At 31.9% G+C, this 20,960-nt stretch overlaps 2 protein-coding genes across 2 annotated transcripts; one reads left to right on the top strand and one right to left on the bottom strand.

Annotated features, from left to right (window-relative positions):
- The first annotated feature begins 11,345 nt into the window (after window positions 1-11,345).
- On the top strand, window positions 11,346-17,098 carry LOC25493426 (6,7-dimethyl-8-ribityllumazine synthase, chloroplastic). Its single transcript, XM_013601922.3, has 9 exons — window positions 11,346-11,497; window positions 11,606-11,778; window positions 12,340-12,455; window positions 13,678-13,773; window positions 14,698-14,793; window positions 14,933-15,011; window positions 15,364-15,410; window positions 15,513-15,572; window positions 16,717-17,098. The coding sequence occupies exons 2-9, from the start codon at window positions 11,625-11,627 to the stop codon at window positions 16,753-16,755; spliced, it is 687 nt and encodes a 228-aa protein (XP_013457376.1). The 5' UTR covers window positions 11,346-11,497; window positions 11,606-11,624; the 3' UTR covers window positions 16,756-17,098.
- Window positions 17,099-17,983: 885 nt separating this feature from the next.
- Window positions 17,984-18,874, bottom strand: LOC25493425 (VQ motif-containing protein 22). Its single transcript, XM_013601921.3, has one exon. The coding sequence runs from the start codon at window positions 18,760-18,762 to the stop codon at window positions 18,259-18,261; it is 504 nt and encodes a 167-aa protein (XP_013457375.1). The 5' UTR covers window positions 18,763-18,874; the 3' UTR covers window positions 17,984-18,258.
- Between the last annotated feature and the right edge of the window lie 2,086 nt (window positions 18,875-20,960).

Here is a 20,960-nt window from a genome sequence, read left to right as displayed (position 1 = left end):
GGAAGTATAATTCTAATAGCTTTTTTTTTTTGTTTTAAAAGAATTCTAATAGATTTTTATCAATAGTTTGTCAAAAAATAAACTAGGCTATTTTTCAAATCTCTAAATTTATTTATTTATGAAAAAAATGGATTAGTTTTTTTTTTATAATTAAAAAGGAATTTTTTTTTGAAGGAGAAAGGAAAAAAGGGAATTTTTTTTATATAGCAAAATATCTCAATCAATTATATATATTTACTTTGATTCTATCCATCGAATTTTTTTATTAATTTTTAGTTTCATTTTAGTATAAGTTAATTTTTAAATTTAAAAAGCATAAATTAATTTTAAGGATAATTTATTTCAATCTAAATTGATTATTTTCGAAATTAAATTAGAGATAAAAAAAATTAGAAAATATATTTTATTTTAAAAATAGTATAATTTAGATGACTGTGTATCGAAAATCAAGTCGGCTTTTTTTTGTCGAGTAAGCCGGGTTTTTTTGTCGAGTGGTCTAGTGGCAATAATTTCACCTTTTAAGATGGATAAATGTGAAATCCCATGTTTAAATTCTACTTTTACATATAGTAATGTCCCTCCTTCAAAAAAATATTGTAATGTCCCAAACAACGGAACTAAATCCTTGATAATGTTCTGGTTAATCGAAATTGTTCATTTTATGCAATGTAAGACCAAAGGTAATGAAGGTGAAGTTGCTTTTAAACTTGATATTAGCAAGGCATATGACAGAATTGATTGTGAGTATCTCCAAGATATGTTTAAAATGGATTTCAGTCAAAAATGGGTCGACTGGATTATGATGTGTGTTGAATCAGTAGACTATTCAGTGTTGTTTAATGGTGAGAAAGTTGGACCTGTTGTGCCTGGTAGAGGGCTCGGACAAGGGATCTATTATCTCCTTATTTATTTATATTGTGTGTTGAATGACTACTGTCTCTCATTAGGAAAGCTGAAGGTAAGGGAGATATTAAGAGAGCAAAGATTTACAAAAATGCTCCAATTATCACGCATATGCTTTTTGCAGATGATTGTTTTATGCTCTTCAAAGCTAAGGAAAGTCAGGCACATACAATGAAAGACATCTTAACGATTTATGAAAGTGCTTCAGGCCAATCAATAAACTTTCAGAAGTTAGAATTTTGTTGTAGTCGAAATGTGGACAACATGATGAAGAGCTTAATTTCTAACATTTTGAGTGTTCAACGGGTCCTTGGCGCAACAAAATACCTAGGTGTTCCTTCAATGGTTGGAAGAAGCCGTACATCAACTTTCAAATTTATAAAGGACAAAGTGTGGATAAAGAATTAACTCTTGGAGCAACAAGTGTTTGTCTCAGGCAGGATGGGGAATTTTAATAAAGTCAGTTCTCCAGGAAATTCCATCATACATCATGAGTATTTATTCTATTCCAAAAACCACTATTGAGGAAATAGAGAGAATGATGAATTCCTTTTGGTGGGGTCACAGCAGACAAGATACGAAAGGGATAAATTGGATGTTAAGGGGAAGATTAAGCATCAATAAAAAGAATGGAGGATTAGGTTTTAAAAATCTCTGTGCGTTTAATCATGCTATGTTAGGTAAACAAGCTTGGAAGTTCACGACGGAACCAAATAATATAATCATCAGATTATTCAAAGCTAAATATTTTCCAAATTTTGACTTTTTGTAATCAAGATGTAGACATACCCCAAGTTATGCTTGGCGTAGTATTTGGGGTGCGAAAGGTGTTGTTAAGGACGACTATAAGTGGAGTATTGGTTCGGGATAAGCTATTGCATTTTGGGAATAAAATTGGCTAGTTGATGGTAATGTAATTGACAAACCTGCAGATCTTCCGGAAGAGCTCGACAAATTGACAGTTGCAGACCTTTGGAATCATCATTTGAGGATTTGGAATGTGGGAGCTCTTCAACAAACAGTAACCAATTCTGATCTGCAGCGAATTCTGCACACACCTGTTTTTTAATTAGTTCAAACTGACAAGAGAATATGGAAATTCGAGACAAATGGTATATATACGGTTAAGAGTGATTACCATCTTAGTTTGCAGCAAGTTCTTGCATCAAATGATCATAGTGTAGAAGGCAACTTAAATCAAATATGGAACATTCAAGCTCCACCGAAAGGTAATCATGTTTGCCTACAAGCGCAAGGCTTCATGATCGAGGTGTTAATTGTTCGTATAATTGTGTTATGTGTGATGATGGAATGGAAGACAATGTGCATATTTTCTTTTAGTGCTCTAACAACAAATTTTGTTAGCAACACGTCGGCCTCTGGTCAAGTATTCAGCCATTGATACAAAACGAGCAAAGTGTGGGTTCTGTAATATTCAAAGCTTTGCACAAATTAAGCAAGAATAATCAAGTTGTGTTTGCTTGCACCATTTGGTCAATATGGAAGCAAAGGAATGATCTGATATGGAGGAATGAGTCAATGTTACGAGTGGCAGTTTGTGCAAGGGGTACAAATTTGCTAAATAGCTGGCAAAATGCGCAGGTTTGCCGCAATAGAACGATAGTTCAGCAACAACTTAATGAAAATCATACCTGGAAGAAGTCGGACGTTGGTAGATTTAAATGTAATGTTGATGTTGCGTTCTCAACGGCGACTAATAGAGTCGGTATTGGTATATGCATCAGGGATGAGCAAGGAAGCTTCGTGCTAGCCAAAATTGAATGATTTTCACCTATTCTTAAAGTTGATGAATGTCAAGATTTGGGTTTGTTATTAGCAATACGATGGTTGAAGGACTTGCACATAAATAATGTAATTTTTTAACTTGATTCTAAGAAAGTGGTGGATAGCTACCATAGTAATCGTAGAGATGAATCTGATATTGGAGCTATCATCAGAGAATGTCGTTGATCATTCTCGTCTTTTTTTACAAACTCCGAGGTTGAGTTTATTAGGAGACAGGCAAATGATATTGCTCATAGTTTAGCTAGGGTGGCCACATTTTTACCTAGTTTCCATCTGTTTATTGAGATGTTTGACTGTATTGAAAATCTTATTGATAATGAAATGAGATAGTTTTGTTCCTGTCAAAAAAAATTAAATCAATGTTTATTATTTGTGACTTTTAAATAATGTCCCAACCAATGGACTAAGTGTGTGTTTGGTTCAGCTTTGGATAGAATTGATTCTGACAGAATTGATTTTGATAGAATTGATTGTGACAGATTGATTTTGAGATAATTGATTTATGTCTGGATACAATACTGCAGAATTGATTAAACAAAATGAATGTTGTTTGGATATTATCAAAATTGCTTTTGAATGTATAATTACTAAAATGGACATAGCTAAATTCAGGTAAATGTGCATAGTTGAATGTATATGTAGATCAATACTAAATGTAGATATATTATTTAATTTAAATAAATAAATTTTCTATATATTAATTTAAAAATAATAAATACGATCATTAAACTAATTTTTTTTTTTACAAAATATTTGTTCATATAATTTATATTTTTTGATAAAATATTTTTAAGTTAAAAAATACTAGAGTTAGTTGCCAAAAATGATAAAATATATCGTAAAAAAAAGGTAAAAGAAAAAATACAGTAAATCTGAATGGGGACACCGTAAAGAAAAATTCAAAATTTGGTAACTCACGACCATAAACATTTTTCAGGTGCTAATTTGGTTCGCTAAGTTTTCCGATTAAATTTTGTTCATCAAATTAATTACAAAGCAAAAAGAAGGAGAATTGATAAAGTGAAATAAAGGAAAATAATAGGTTGTAATAATCAAAATATAAAATTTAATGTAGAATTGATTCTTGGAAAGCCAAAAACTAGGCTTTGTAGCTTCAAGGATAATTGCTTTTGGAGGATAGAAGCAATTCTTAAAAGTCAAACCAAACACCATTGAAAACTTAATTTTTCACTTTTGAGGGTTCTAAAATCACTTCTTGGTGCTGAAAAGCAAAAACAAACAGGCTCTTAAATGAATGTTAATATTAAATCGGGTGTTTATTATTTGCTTACGTATAGTAACCTCAAACTATTCTCGCGGGCTTAGTTTAGTTGGTAGGGATATTACATATTATATTATATGTAGGGGTTTGAACACTCAACTTCTCCATATTTAAATGTGTGAGCTCTTGCTACTAGGTTATTTGACAACAAAAAAAAATCGCAAACTAACCCTAAAATAATGTATTAATATTAAATCAATGTTTATTATTTGTGACTTTTAAATATTAACAAGCTATGTTTATTTTTTTACCAACAACATAACAAATATAATAATAAGTCTTATTTTTTCAATAACATCACTGATATAGTAGTTTTAAAAGCAAATTTATTTAAGGGTACAACTGAAATAATGAAAAGGTCCGTTAAAAAAAATCATGTATCCCTTTTATATTTATTTTTCAAGAATATATTCCTTTTATATATCGTTATGTCATATATTGTTATTGTTATAGATGTATTTTTGGTTATATTATAATGTTAAGATTTGATTTGAAAATGAGAAATCAAAATTATTTAAGGTTTTGATTTATTGTCTTTAGAAAGCAATAACTCATGCTCAATTATCACCTCTATTTATTCTCCTGAGTTTAAATTAGTTGGTAGGAACAATGCATAACATATGTAAGGTTTGGGGTTCAAACTCCGACCGTCACAAAAAAAAACCATCACTACTTTATACTAATAGATCTCCAAAAGTAACAATTTATTATAAAATTTGTTCACGAGTGTATCTACAATGCCCATTCACTTATTAATGCATGTATGAATTTTATTTTATTTTTTTGTTATGAGTATTTTGTGTCAAAATTGATTCAAAGATGGGATGTATTAGTTTTTTTATAATTGATAATGTAATTTTAGAAATATTTATATGTCATGAGATAAATACAAATCAAAATCTTCTATTTTCTTTTTAGGGAAAAATCTTCTAATTTTATATTTTAAAAATATTAACTATTATGGAATAAATGATAAAGTGTTTAATAACTCTACGTTGAATGCTAGTTTTCCTGAAGGTCCTCGATTCGAGACTTGATATCTTCAACAACAACAAAAACTATACATTGAATGTATTAAGGTTTTATACAAGAGTTTGATTATATATTCATAAATGTATTACTATTTTTTAGAATAATTGCATAAATTACTCTAAAAGATGATGAATGGTCTGACATCTGATAATGTTTATTCAACTTTGCGGAAAATTGTAGGTAGTAAAGAGATTTGGGGGATTTCTTTTATTTTTTTTAAGAAGACAAGATAATAATATTGATAATAAAATGACACCATTCAAGCACAAGATGTGTCTAAAATAGATTTAACAAAATGTCAAGATACAAAAATATTATATAGAAGTTTCCAAGCAAAAGCAACAGATTACAAAGTGGACATTCCAAGACATGTCAAAGGTTTTTTTTTTCTCTGTATAAATCGGGTATCCTCCGCGCGCAACTGCGGAGACTAATCCCTCGAGCATTGTGAGACCCAAATGGGCGGCAGACTCTCCCTAAGAGTTTTAACGCTGCTGCATGCCCAAGGCTGGATTCAAACCCAGGACCTTGGTTAAGCTAGAAGAGACTCGTTCCATCTCATCTAAGCGCTCTTGAGTAGACATGTCAAAGGTTTATGCCAACAAAAATTCAACGCAAAAGGTAAATTCGAATTGTTCGTTTTCAACCACCAATAAACGATAAATTTTACTTTATGCGACAATAATAACTCCTTGTGATAGAATACTTGAGAAATTTTTTCCCTTCAAATAATTCAAACACAAGCAAACCAAATCAAATACCGAGAAGAGAACATATTTTTATAGCATAAGACAAAATCGCCAAATCGAAGATCAAATTCTAAATAAGAACATGGAAGAACACAATAAATACTAAGCCAAATGAAAGCTTGAAACCAAATATTTCCAAATAATTAACATAAAAAACAAATGATTGTTGTTCCATATTTCCCACAACCTCTTGCACGTTGTAAAATTTCATGTGGAGCCAAGTTGTTCTTAGATGGTATCCTATTGTTCAGAAGCCTTCATCCAAACAAATAAATATTCAACGAAGCTGTTTTATGTCTAATGATATCCCAAATTTATGAATGATCAATGTAACAACCTGATTTTCGCTACATTTATTTTTAATTGTTTTAATATTATTTTTTTGTGCTTGCATGTGATTAATTATCATTGGGTGTATTTTCTTGGGTTTTCGTGTTCGGAGGGTAATTTAGTAATTTTTGGTGAGAATTATTTTTAGTGTTTTAGTGAGAACCATTATTTTACTAAGTTACTAGTGTGGTAAATAGTTGTGAGCCGGTAAGTGACCGTTGTTAGTATTTTACCGTTAAGTGTGTAGAAACATTTTAGAATTGTGATTGAGTGGGTTAAGCCCACTACGACATTAGGGTTGAGCCCATTTGAGAATAGTCTATATAAACCTTGTCTTAAGAGAAAATAACATTTATTTTTCATTTCACAAGATTTTTAGAGAGAGGTAGAGAGAGAAAGTGCAAGAGAAGAGCAAAAAGGTTAGAAGAGAAGAGACTTGAAGACCTAAGAGGTGGTGGTGATTCTAGGAGCTAAATTGAAGTTTGGGCTATGATTTGTGCTAATTAAGGTAAGAGGGTTAGAATTCAACCATAATCAATTAGTTGTAATTTTTCATTAATTGCATGATAAAGTGCTTAGTTGAATAATTGATTATTTTTCATAGTTGTTGAAATTCGTGCTTTAATTATGGGGATATGTTTGAATGAATGAAATTGGTGATAATTGAATTGTTGTTGGTGAAATTGCATGTTCATAGTATGTGAAAATGTTATATTGTGAATTGTGCTCAAATTGTTGAATTATGCGATGTTGTTGTTCAATTATGATGAGAATCATGTTTAATTGATGTTGTTGTTGTTAAGGAATATTGTTGTTGATGATTCATGGCTTGGGTGTTCATAAATCATGATTTGACGATGAGAAATAAGTTGTTGTTGTTGTTGGTTTTGTAAAAATGGGTTGATTTGGTGAATTATGTTCATATGGCAATTGTTTTCATGTTTGATGTGTTTTAGTTGTTTTGACCTGTAAACAAACTTTGGAAACATATTTGGGCATTGGGAGATCAAAATTGGGAATTTTGGGTGAAAAAGGGTTGAAACCCGTAATATTTTTCTGCAGAATTATGACTGTTCGCTTAAGCGAACGAGTAAGCGAACAATCACAGTAGGTTTTGTGACTGGTTCGCTTAAGCGAACCGGAAGCGAACTTTTGTTGTAGCTTCTGGAACTTTGTTCGCTTAAGCAAACAAGGTGGTCGCTTAAGCGAACATGCTCAGTTTCAGCAACCTTTGATTTTCGTTCCGGACTTTAGGGAGCCAATCCGAACTTTGTAAAATGCTTCTTTCAACTTGTTTAACTACTGTTTGAACTCCTAAATCTATTGGAACATGTTTTAAGATTGAAACTTGAATTTTTGGGAATTTCAGATTTTTGTCGGAATGAACTTTTGTGAACTAAATGGGATTATAAGTTGGGTCTACAGTTCATATAGACTTAGACAAGACTTGTAATCTTGGTCAAACATCTTAATCATGCTAAACTTGATATTTCAGGTGGGAATGAGGAAAATGTGAACTTGGGTTTTCTCATACGAACTTAAGCTATACTCTGAACTAATGTCTAATATTGTAAGTGACTTAAGCTCTTGATTACATAATTGATTAAGATTGAGTTGTGAGTCTTCAAACTTGAATAAGTTACTTTATTTTGGGAATTATCAATGTTGGCTGTTTGCCACTTGAGACAGACTTTATCAAAAATGATTCTTTGAGCCAAATACCTTATAATATTTTGAGATTAGTTTGATACGATTGAATGAAGATATGTGAGTAATTGTGAGGTCTTAAATATGATATTTATCATTAGGTGTTGTATTTTCCTCCTTTACTTGTATTATGAAAAGTTGTATGAAGTTGTTGAACTATATGATATAGTTGAAGTGGATTAATGAATACATGTTGATGAATTTGTGATATTTGGTGATGACTCTTAATTGAATAATGGCATGTTGATTGTGTGGATGTAAATGCTTGATAATGCAATTGTTGTTGAAGTTGAGCAATGTAATTGGAGGTGTACTTTTACATTGTGTTGTTGTATGTTGAGTAGTTTGCATTATTGGGTCTTTGCTTATGTCCATGCATCATTGTCATATCATGTCATATGTGAAATGTAAAAGGAGGTGTACTTTTACATAGTTGTGCGTAAGATGAGGTGTACTCTTACATAAGATGTGCGGTTGGCATCTTGTTGTTGTTATTTGGTACCACATGCATATATGTGTCGGAATTAGGCGCATTGCATAATTAACATGAGTTGTAATTGTTGCATGTGAATGATAATTGTTGAAGATTGTGATGAGATTGTGAATGATAATTGTTGATGATAAGTGTGCTTGGTGAATACTTGATCATGATATTTGAAATTGTTATGTGAATGTGTATATTGAATTAACTGTTTATGTGAAATACTCGGAATTGACTTTAATTCATATATGCTCAAATCTATTTTATTGATTATGATTGATGTAAAGCTTACCCCCAGTGGTTTTGACCGCCTACCTGTCTGTATGGATGGGTAGACGACGTGCAGGGTTAGTTGCTTCGGTGAGTTGCTTGGTGCTTGGTCGAATATCGGGAGCTATCTCCGGTATCGGTTTCTTAGAGTCTAGGATAGACTCTAGGTGTCTGTTTATGATTATCTAAATTATCTGTTGCGGACTATTTATGTGTTGGAAGTTTCCCCACTTGTCGGGATTTGGAGAATTTTTATATTGAGATATTTTTTTATATCATGACATGTATACCTTTGAGATGTATGATCTTTATCCGCCGTGACTGTTAAGAATTTTACACATGCATGTTATTTTGGATTTTGTGATTGACGTGACGACTATTTCTTGAATATTTATATCATTCGCGTATTTTATCACTTTAATAGAAATAGGGCGTTACAATCACTAATCTTCATACGAGTCAACGCATGATATACTCCTTTGACAGAGCATCTTTCGTCGAAGTCAAGTTTCTAATTCCACTTTTCCGACACATTGTCCTACAAAAAATGTTATACAACAAAGAACAATATTATTCCACATTATCTTCCTCATAAGCATGAAACCTCCTACTCGACCTTCCCTCAACACCCTCCCCGCTGCAGCCAAATATACATGTCTTTTCAACTGATACAAAGTGATTCTCGGCTAACTCAAAAAGTTTTTTAAATCTATCACATAAAAGTCTTGCCATAAACTACTTATCAAACCAAAAAAGTGAAATAACCTCATTGCTCACTAAGTTTTCGTCAATCAGATTACCAACCTCCAATCCTACCCCCTCTTATGCAAAATAACATTGTTCCACCACATCAACGCCTTACTCCCCTTCTTTCACTTGACCACCCTCCATATCGCAACTCGCCATTTAAACCATACACTACAAACTCCTTAATCCACATGCAACTTCCAACATTATTTACCTAACATAAAAATGATTTAGCCCTCAAGCTATATGCACCCTTAAACCACGTCTACTCCGACAAGACACACCTTACTCCACTTTATCCAATAAATTTTTCTAGCTTCCTCACCCCTACTTCCATAAAAATCAGTTAAAAAGAACAAAGAATGAAATAAATTACTCCCCACGTTTTATAATGAGTGTCACTTTACATTTTCAATTCAACTTTAATTTATTTTTTCAACTTTAACCTCAATAAATACTCCAACTTTTCTCTCACAATTTTCAAGGTAACTTTAAGTGTGTCTTTCTCTAATAAAGTAAGGGTGATTTAGTAAAAGTGTTATGTCTATTAATTATTTAATTCTATTTCTTAATCCATGTGTCAAAATCTTAAACAACAGTTATTGTGAAACAGAGGGAGTAGTCAAGTAACAATAACAAGATAAATCTAAGAAGAACCCGTCGATTTCCTAAAGAAAGACTCTTATACCAAACATAATATTTATACATGTGCTCTTGATAAGTTAAAAAGTTGGATTTCAACGTGTTCAACCAAGGAACAAGTTGGTGTATGTGTTATCTTCCACACGGTAAGTTTTTCTTGATATGATCAAACGGAGGATACCACAAACATAACCTATCAGGGTTACCTCTTATAACAACAATCACCAACAAATATAATATCCGAACGTATACTATTGAGTGTCGTTTGTTAAGAAGCAAGCTAATAAGGTTGCTCATAGTATTGCTAGAGCATCCTTATCTCACCCTAGCCTCTATGTTTTCAATGATGTACCATCTACCATGTACTCTTTATTTATGAATGAAATGCACTAAATTTTACTTTGCTAAAAAAAGAAGAAGTTAAAAGGTACGATTTCAATGCGTTCAACCAATGAATGAGTCGGTGTATATGTTATCTCATTTATACTCAACATTATGCTTCAATTTTTCCCTAAAAAAAAAATTATGCTTCAATTTGTTTTGAACAATAAAAAATGAACATTATGCTTCAATTGATCAATTCATTGTTGTTTAAGTATCTATTCAAATATTTTCTTGTGTTAGTTAAGCTATCATGGTTCATGCCTTTTTGCCCTGTAAAATAATAAAATGTTCCATGCCTCAATTAGTCCAAAAAACCACGTCACATGCCCTTTTTTAAATTTATTTAATTTTTAAGGAGTTTTTTTTTTGGTTACTAATTTTTAAGGAGTTTTCATCGGTTTTTTTAAGGAAATTTCATCGTTAAGATTTAACCTCTGCAACATGCACGCATCTTTTGTCAAAATAAAAACGTGCTTCACATCTTTAATACTAAAACTTACTTAAAAAAAAAAACTCTAATACAAAAACTTTTTTCTTTAAAAAGAAATCATTAATAAAACTTTTCTTGATCCTCTCAATTTTTTTTTTATATCGCACAGAATAAAACTTTTGTTGATAAAATATTAGGATTGGCTGTTTCTGTAAATTTTTTAAAAAAATATCGTAATAAATAAAAGATTTTAAATCGAATATATGAGGAGAAAACAAACATCTAAAAATTTCGTCTAACCATTAATCTCAATTTTTTTTTCCTTTCTTTCGACATGACTTATTTTTTACTATTTTCAGTTTCCAATAAAAGTAAGAATTAATACATGTTTATATTCGATTAAATTGGTAAAAGATGATTCACTCATAACGTTTTTTTTTTTGTTTGAGGAAGATTCACCCCGTAAATTGTCGATTCAACTTTCACCACAACTTGATTTTTTTTGCACACATCAAAGACCTTTCAATATCTTAAACTTTAGTTAGGTCATAAGCTTGCGTTATCAAACTCGGCGTCGCAACTTATTTGTAAATACATTGGTTAATTGATGGTGCGTGCAGCTTGCCATTGGAGTTCCCTTGGGGCTACTATATATAATCCTTTTCAGTTCAGTCCTTCTTCTTCATCTCAATCAATCAGAGTCAAACGCTTCAACAGTTGCATCTCCATTTCCGGTGAGAAATCTTCTTATTCTTTTCTAATAATTTTGATTACATCGATTAAGCATTTCCACTATTTTAATTCAACATTACATATTCATTGTGTTCCTTCGTTCATTCTAGGTACACTGTTCTATCATCAATGGCTTTATCTGTTTCCACCGATTGTTTCCTTCCCGCACTTGGATTTGTTCATCATCATCCCCAACATCGTATTGCTGCTCCTACTAACTTCTTCAATCTTCAAAAAGCTCCTAAAACCGCCACTTCCCTCTCCTTTTCGCTTTCTATGCGAGGTAAGCTATTTGATAGCTGATAAATTGAAGTTCGTTAACTTAGTGAATTGAATATGCTGTGTTATTAATTGAAGTTGAACTAGTTGATAACGGAGATAAAATTTGAGGATTTTAAAAACATTTAATGAAATGTATAGACTATTCTTCAAAGAGGCGCAAAATTTAAGGACTAAAAAAATATTTAACCCTTTTAATTAATAGATATATATATTTTTCCAAATAAAATACCAACGGGTAAAATTGAGAATGAAATAAGTTATAAGCTATAAGCTCAAACACTACTTGAAGTAGCTTATAAAAAAAGCTATAAACTATATAAAAGAAACTACAAGCTCGCGGCAAAAAATTGTTACCAAATTGGTCTATTTTGATCATACGAGCTTATAAGCTAAAAAACTGTCTTGCCAAACAGAGCCTTAATACTGTGATAATCATTGTTGTTCATGAATGGTAAATATATTTTCAGCATGTTTTATCATGCTCCTTACTGTGGCAATTTCTTTTCTTGCTTTGATAATGTTTTATTTAGTGGCTGAACATTTCACTGCTTTCCTTATATAGCTTTAGAAGTTAAGCCACACGCTCAGAGCAAGGGCCGATCATCTTTTGCACAAACAGATGCTGTGAAGCATCTGACAGGTTCTGTTACTAGAACGGAGGGACTTCGTTTTGCCATCGTAAGTATGCTACAAAATTTGATGCTTATCTATTTCATGCAATGCTTTTGACAAACACTAGCCTTTTTGAGTCTTATATTATTTCCCTGCTTTTTAAATTTCGATAAGAATACAAATAGGGTGTGTTTAGATAAAAGCACTCATTTAATAAGCTATTATGGGGAAGTTGTTGAAATAAGCTAAAAAGGGTATATGCTATGTCTTATGTTGTTTTTATAAGTGTATTCAAACACTAGTTCAAATGCTTATTCATGTGACGAGGTTAAATAAGCTTTTCCAAATGCTTGCGTAAAGTTAGGAACAGAAAGCAAAAAACAGACCACACTACCAATATGAATGATGTACATGTCTTGAACTTAGGATTTCCATGTTACTTTTAGTTGATTTATGGGAAATTCATTGCATTCAAATATGATGTCTGAGAGCAGCAAGCACGCCAATCTCTATGCATTTGACAAAAAGTACCCTCTAAAATACTCATCAAGCATAGAAGCCAAGCACCACATAAATTTCGGGAAGACCACTTTGTTCCATAGAAGCAACAATGCTATGAAATTATCGTTGAAGTTCTGGCCTTCTTTCCAATTATAGTCATCAAACTAAAGAACAAGTTACGCATCACCAAAGGATTTTCTATCTTTCATCCTGCCAAACCTTTTAAGTGGCAGATAAAAAATTGATCCAAATGTTTGGACAATTCTAGTTTTCTTCCAAAATACTGAAAATTATGCACCACAAATATCTTATTATGGTCACAACACGGGATTTAGGGGAGAGAGAGCTTTGTGTGGTCTACTAACCTGTAACAATCATTTGTATTATTACTATTAAGTACAACTAGCCATATAAATGGTTTTGTGTTAGAGGGAATCTTGGGTCTGGCCTTCTAGAGTTGAATTCCAATAATAAAGTTGTGTTGTCTTTTTGGAGAATGAATGTTGAAACTCCAACAGAGTCTAGTGCCCAAATCCCGTTTTCCAGACATGAGAGGATTTTGTACTGCAAGGAAGTTGCTAATGGGATTGCTATACGTAGTGGATAAACAAAAAAGGTGGAGATATGAAGTAGTGAAATAACTTAAAATGTCTACCTTGAGGAAGTTATCATATTCTGCTTCCAGATTTTTCATTTATTTTCTATTTAAAAATGGATTATAATCATGAAGATTTTCTTATCGTTTTATGTTTCTTTGCTAGTTTCTTTCTAAACACTTTTCTTTTAGGTTGTTGCACGGTTTAATGAAATAATCACTAGGCCACTCTTGGAGGGAGCTTTGGGTACTTTCAAGAATTATTCGGTTCAAGATGAAGACGTTGATGTAAGTAATCTGTCTTGTATCTCTCTCTTTTTTTTTAACAACAGTAATCTGTCTTATATGTTAATGGAAAATGACTTATTAATAATCTATATGCTATATTACTTTTGTATTCGGCAGTACCATGTGGACTTAATGTTAACTGTTTCAGACGTTATTACAATGGTTCTATTTTCTTTTTTGAAGAATTTACAATGATTGTATTCTACCGTTTGGATTCTGATAACTTATATTTTATTACTCATTTTTCTGTTCATGATGCATCAAGGTGTTCACTGCCTTGCTTATATTGAAATATGAAGTAAAACAAAATTATGCATAGCTTTTCCTTTTCCCCTGCTCTCATACATATCCATCACTTGACAGTTGCTTCTATGATCACGGCATGAAGAGAAAAATGTCTTTTCATTCATTCTGAAAATACTGAAGTAGTACATCTATATGGATTATAGAGAAAAATACAGGTGTAACAAGGAGTGCATTGCTATGTGTCATGCAGCAGAAACTAACCATCTAATATATTAAACTAACTATTGGAATCTCAAACTAACAGTTTTTTTTGTACTGGTAACCAACTAGATGAAGTTGTTGCTTCCACTGACTCCATTGCATGTGGTGACTGACAGTTTGAATTTAAATTTCAAATTGAAAACATTTAGCGTGTGGTGACTGACAGTTTGAATTTAAATTTCAAATCGAAAACATTTACCATTTCTATGTTAATACATTACGTTCTGCATTTTTCATTTGTGTCTACTTTGGTGTCTCATGTCACCATAGATCATGGTTTCAAACTGTTTCTTTTGTACCACTGTTATCACTTATAAGATATATGAACTGTGGCAGTTTTTGCCTTGGTCTTAACGTTTACTTCACTTTCTTTTGCAACAATTTCTTACAGATTTGTCGCTTTATTTTCTCCTTTAGGTTGTGTGGGTTCCAGGTTGTTTTGAAATTGGTGCCGCTGCAACAAGACTTGGTAAATCAGGCAAATATCATGCAGTCATATGCATAGGAGCTGTGGTATGATAAAAATCTTGACAAATAGAATTTTTATTTTTTTATTTTTTTATAGAATCTATATAGCCAATGATCACCAATCATCTGTATTTATGTTGACTTAATTTGTGTGTCTATTGTGACCAATATTTGTTGTTAACAGATACGAGGGGATACAACTCACTATGATGCAGTTGCTAATTCAGCAGCATCTGGAGTACTTTCAGCTGGTCTAAACTCAGGTTTATATTATGTTATTGTCAACAGTAATCTCCAGATACCAACAGATTGCACTTGATTAAGTATTCGGCATCTTTCTGTTTCCTTGAAAATACAAATAGAATTTAGAGTAGCACCAAGGTCAAGAAGAAAGTTTTGAATTTTAAAGATTATATTTATGTGAATTTTAGTTTTCTCAAAGTAATATTATACACATGTAAGTTAAAGACTGGTCTTCACCGGCTAAATACCAAAACCTTTTATTTCCTCTAATCTAGTCACCGCACGACAAAATAACATTTACCAGTATCTCTAGTTGACTTTCTTTTTTAATTTATTGACAAAAATCCCTTAAATTTTGATATGTCTTTGCAGGCGTTCCATGCATATTCGGAGTCCTAACATGCGAGGACATGGATCAGGTAAACCTATTGTATGGCAGTTGTTATTAAAGTTGTGATTTTTTCTTCTCTAATGAGCAATATCATCAGTTTAATTTTTTTTTTTTTTTTGCCCATCTGCAGGCTATAAATCGAGCTGGTGGCAAATCTGGTAATAAGGGTGCTGAGGCTGCATTGACTGCTGTAAGTTAACAAATTCGCAAAGTTATTATACAACATCCAAGAATTCATGTGGAGTTATCTAAAAATTTATATGCATTGACTGTTGTAGTGTTTTTGTGGAGGATGCCTTATCCTCCCTTCTTAATAATGGTGGGACCCCTTCCCGGACCCTGCGTATGCGGGAGCTTTAGTGCACCGGGTTGCCCTTTAAGCTATCAGGTTAAGGGTCGTAAATGACTTCATTACATTTATAAGTATAATGTGCTCTCACATGGACATGCCTTGGTCTTTGTCTTAAACAAAATTTTGTTGTTTACCCTATCTAGTACTGAATTTAACTTCATATGTAAAAGAATGGATATGACAGATTGAAATCCTAACTATTTGATATTACAGAGGCTCTGAGACCATGCCATGGGCCAATTACCCACCAAAACTTAAGCTGTTACGTACAAGTGCAGTCACGAGTGGCTTTAGTACATCTCTAACAGCGGTCCTTCTAACTTGGACCAGTTGAAAAATGGTCCAAATGTACACTTGAGAGTTATAGTCATCTGCTTATACTATATATATTGTTAAAGTTATTGTCATGTCAATAGGGTATTTGCAGTAATTACAGCAGTTCCGAATCCCCGTATCTATGACTCTATATAATATTCTCCAGTGGGTAATTGAAAGACAAGCATTCTCTCAAAGACTTGTATTTTCTTTCTCAACATGGTATCTAGATCCTAATGAGAAATGCTAATATGCACTTATCAAATGACTCACTGTCCTTTTTAGTTTCTGCTTCCCACCGCCATCTTACAAGTTTTCAGAATGTGTCTCATAGAAGTTTTCTTTTTAGATATCACTTACAGATTGTCTTGATGCTGTTAATTTTAGTTAGTAGCTACAACATATAATATTGATTCTGTTAATTAACCAACACACAGTAGTAGCTATTTTGGTTATGACAGTTTGCAGCTGTTATCAGTATGTAGGTAATAGAAAGAAAGAAACATTTTGGTTATAGAGGAAAATGCACATTGTATTGTTTATAGCTTGAATAAATATGAGTCTATAGTTGCACCCTGTGTTTCATTTTTTTGAGAGTGTTTCTACAGTTTTTGCTTGACTGAACTGTTTAATTGAATCATGTTTCATTTGTTTTTGTCTGGTACAGATTGAGATGGCATCTTTGTTCGAGCATCATCTGAATTAGTCATATTGTTGGAATGCGGGGCTAATCCATATTTTCATCTCCAGAATGGTTATGCTCTTGTTCAACGGTATCAATATCTTCTCAAACTACAGTTGGTTACAAATAAGCAGAGGATTAGTGCTTTTTCCTCCCATTGTTTGTGTTTGAATGGGCACTGTTTTGTGTTCAGGGATGGGATGAAATTTCATGTAACAATAACATTGTAGAATAGCATTTCTTTTTTTGCTCAAATTCGTCTACTATTTATGTTTTTGGCCATTTTGTTATTAAAATTTCTATTCACGAATATACCAGAGAGCAAAGTTCATCTCCTCATTTATAATGAATCATCTTCTTTATCTAAGTTCGAACCTGAATTTTTGTGTTATGGTTTCAATTGAGTAGGTTTGCTGTTGAAATTGAAATAGAAAGTAACACAACAAATCGTTTTTTTTTTTTTTGAGTAACAAATTGAATTACTCTTCGCAAATAAGTTATCTTTGAAGTAAAATTATACTATACTTTGAATAAGATAACTCATTCAAACAAGTTCTTTCAAAATTATTAATTGGAGCATATAAATCATACATGTGTAATCTGTTTGTACCAAAAAACATCCATGTCAAGAATATCCCAGCTGTCAAAGGAGCATTAGAATGTATGCTTTTATATAAATATAATACCTTCAATATTGCACGTGACATTGAATATTAATACACTTAGAAATGATTTTTTTCAATTAAAAAGTAATGGAGATAAGATAAGGATAGACTTGTGGTATAAGCCAAATTATTTTATGATGTGCGTATAGAGCCAAAACGAGCTTCCGATCCAACCTTGCAATGCAACTTCCTCTCTAAGTAATCAATTGACCAAGACTCCATTACCTTGTTATCATTAGTTAGATATGTAAGAAATATCATGAATTTTTCTACACTCTTTAGGCGTAGATGAATTATTTTTCAAGAGTAGAATAAATATGATCTGTTTTACATTTTCGTCTAATTCTGCAATGTATTAATCGAGATTCTCTATAGTAAAAAACTCTGAAATTGAACTCCTAAAAAACTGAAAATTGAAAACTATTACGGTCCATTATTATTCAGGGGTAATTACTCAACAGCATTTTGTGGACAAATAAAACTAGTCCAGTTAATTATTTAGGCTTCAGAACTCAAGGTCAACGATGTTTTTTCATAATATTAATTACATAATCATATATGAACTAGTGAAACATAATTAACACAAATTAGATAGAATGGAAGCACTGTCACATTACAAATAACCAAATCTGTATACCATATACAAGTACAACAAAAAGAACAAGAGTCAATAACAAGAATAAGAAATTGTTGTAATATGTGAAGTAGTACTCACCGTAGAAAAAGGACAAGATTAAAAATTGGATTCATACAATACAGCCTTTAAATGGAGAAGAATTTATTTTATTTCCTAAGATAGCTATATGATACAACTCTATGGAGTTATTGCATATACTTGATTAATCCTTTATAGAAATTTTCATCACATATATAAAACATTGGACAAATCATTATTCATATGCAAACCATAATCAGAGACCTCCAAGCCAGTTGGAAGAAAATTACTTTGACTTTGGTGCTGTTCTTGCATCAATTGTTGCTTAGGAACCAGTTGATGTGGTTGTGGCACAGGTACATGATGAGGTTGTTGGAAATTCAAGGTGATAGGTCCCTTGTGTGTTGCAAATGACATGGCAGATTTTATGGTAGGACAACCTGTGAATTGTTGAACCAAAGCCCTGAAATTTGTGCTATTGGCATTGAGAAGAGTGATTGGAGTTTTCTTTGAAGCTCTAGATCTTTTTCTGATTGGTTTGAATGTGTTGTTCTTTGGGGTCAAGTGACCATTTGATGACATGGTGGGACTTGTTGTAACCATAGTTGCATGTGAGAATCCTTCCATGCTAATATCCATGAAAGGTTGTTGATGATGATGATGATAGAATTGCATACACTGATCATCAGTAGTAGTAGCAATACCATTCATGGTTTCAACAAGTGGTGGTATCACTCTTATGTCAAATTAAGAATGCCCTATTCTGAGAGCAAGAAAGCAGAAGCTTGGTTTATATGTATGCATAAATATTTTGTTTGCCTCCTCACATGTCACACCATGTGATACGGATGAGAGTTAAAAAAAAAAAACTTAAAATATGTTTTTAGTTTTAGTTCGTTTAACTATTATAATTTTCTCTTCTAGTTCTTGCAAAATCATTTTTCCTTCATAATGACTATTTTTAGTTTTTGTCGTCGATATTTATTTATGTACCATGTGGCTAACAAAAATACATGTCAACTTTGTCCCGTAGGATAATAATGACATATGTGCAAAAGATAATTTTCAGCTCATATTTCGACCTGTTATATGGAGTTATATGCTCATTAGATGAGATGGATGTCAATACCATTTTTGTGTATTTTTAGAGTAAAAATTTCATATAATTGATTGAAAGTGTATTTGCTTCGTCCATATTTAGGAGAAAAGAAAAGGGAGAAAGCGAGTGGAGAGAAGGAGTGGTCGAGGATGGAGAATAAATCATCTCAATTTTTGTCTCTCATATTCCTTCATGTTTTCAGATCTCTATCTTTATTTTGAATGACAAATTTAACAGTTAGTTATTAGATTAATATTTATTCATTTGTCTGAGTTTGAACCCAAACCTCCAACTTCTTAGTCTATTCTCAATCTACCAAGTAACATTATTTTAATGTATGTATGCAATTTTGCGCTATATATGAGATTAAACTTAAAAAAAAATTATGTAACTAAAAAATTGGTTGATAATTCATCGTATTATTTTAGTCTATAACATGTGTATGACTATATTTAGATATTTTAAAAAGTGATTTATAACAAAGAAAAGTAATAGGGCGATCGAGAGAGTTAGAGGAATGGGAGCTATCTTTGATCAAAGTAGATATATTCAAGTCTTAATGCCAAAGAAGGTTGCTTCGAGGAAGTAACGTGTGTCCATTCAATATAAGTGATACAATACAAAATGTGATTTAGTTACATCACTTTTTGGACTCCTTGTTGTTCCTTGTGTTAGGGGTTTAAGGAACACACTATTCACTTAGGTCTCATATTAAGTCATTTATTTAAAATACTTATTTTTCTTTCATAATTTATCATTTCAAAAATACCAATAAAGAGCAATGCTATATAGGTTTCATAGGATGATTTATTGAGTAAAAAAAAAGGATGATTCTAAACAATTTACCTATATTCATGTGTTTTTTTTTGTTGACAAAACCTATATTCGTGTGGTTGGTCTTCTTACCAACATACATTTTCCTAAAATCATCCATGACGTTGTATATGGACTCTTTCAACTAATTACCAATGCAGAGTGTAGGGACTGGTTTGCATATAAAGAAGCAAGGTTATTAGAAGTACTTTGAAGTTAAACTAGGATATATGACATTGAACTCTTCAACATATATATGCTTTAATGGATTTAAGCGCGTAGATTTGTAAGTTGGGTTCAATCACCATCATCATGCATGAGCTAAGAACAAATTAAAAAGGTTGTGTTTGAATATATTCATGCACTAAAAAATACTCTCTTTTTTAGATTTATTAAATAATTTATGTATCTTGTCTATGTTATAGATTATACATATTAACTATTCAATAAATTTAAAAAATTATTCTTGCTTAAATTAAATTTTATTTATAGATAAAAATTAGTGGTTAATTCATAAAAGAAAAGTTTGCTATATACAGTGGGTTCAAAAATTAGTGCTTAGTTAAATACTAGGATCTTGGCCAGGGAGCTTGTTTTATGTCCTAGCTAGTGTTATGTTGTTTTGTTGTTTTTTTATTGTTGGTGACTGGTCTGTAACTCTATTTATAACTACTCTTGAGGTTTAATCTTACACTCCTTGTACTGTACATGTTAAGCACTCCGAAAATTTAATATATTTTACTTAGACTTAAGAAAAACAAACACTATAATCTTAGCTAAGCTTTACGTTTAGACATGGTCATACATAGAGGAATATGAACAAAAATTTGAGGTATGTTCATGTTTGGAAGCTTGGAGGACATCCTTGGAGTCACACAAACTTAATTTAAGTCATTTACCTCAAGAAAACTATGTTCATGTGTGTTTTATACAAACACAAAGAACACAGTGCAGGCCATGGCATCCCAAGTAGACATCTCGATTGGTAAACTAACAT

Source organism: Medicago truncatula, chromosome 4, assembly GCF_003473485.1.
Source record: "Medicago truncatula cultivar Jemalong A17 chromosome 4, MtrunA17r5.0-ANR, whole genome shotgun sequence".
NCBI classification, from domain to species: Eukaryota; Viridiplantae; Streptophyta; class Magnoliopsida; order Fabales; family Fabaceae; genus Medicago; species Medicago truncatula.
Note: the sequence above shows the minus strand (reverse complement) of the source record. Positions and strands in the feature narration are given on the sequence as shown.

What these genes read in the sequence shown, in the direction of transcription:
- LOC25493426 (XM_013601922.3), top strand. Translation starts at nt 11,625, where the DNA reads ATGGCTTTATCTGTTTCCACCGATTGTTTCCTTCCCGCACTTGGATTT. An exon ending in TCATATGCATAGGAGCTGTG is followed by an intron (nt 14,794 to 14,932) that starts GTATGATAAAAA and finishes TGTTGTTAACAG; the next exon opens with ATACGAGGGGATACAACTCA. An exon ending in CTGAGGCTGCATTGACTGCT is followed by an intron (nt 15,573 to 16,716) that starts GTAAGTTAACAA and finishes TGTCTGGTACAG; the next exon opens with ATTGAGATGGCATCTTTGTT.
- LOC25493425 (XM_013601921.3), bottom strand. Translation starts at nt 18,762, where the DNA reads ATGAATGGTATTGCTACTACTACTGATGATCAGTGTATGCAATTCTAT.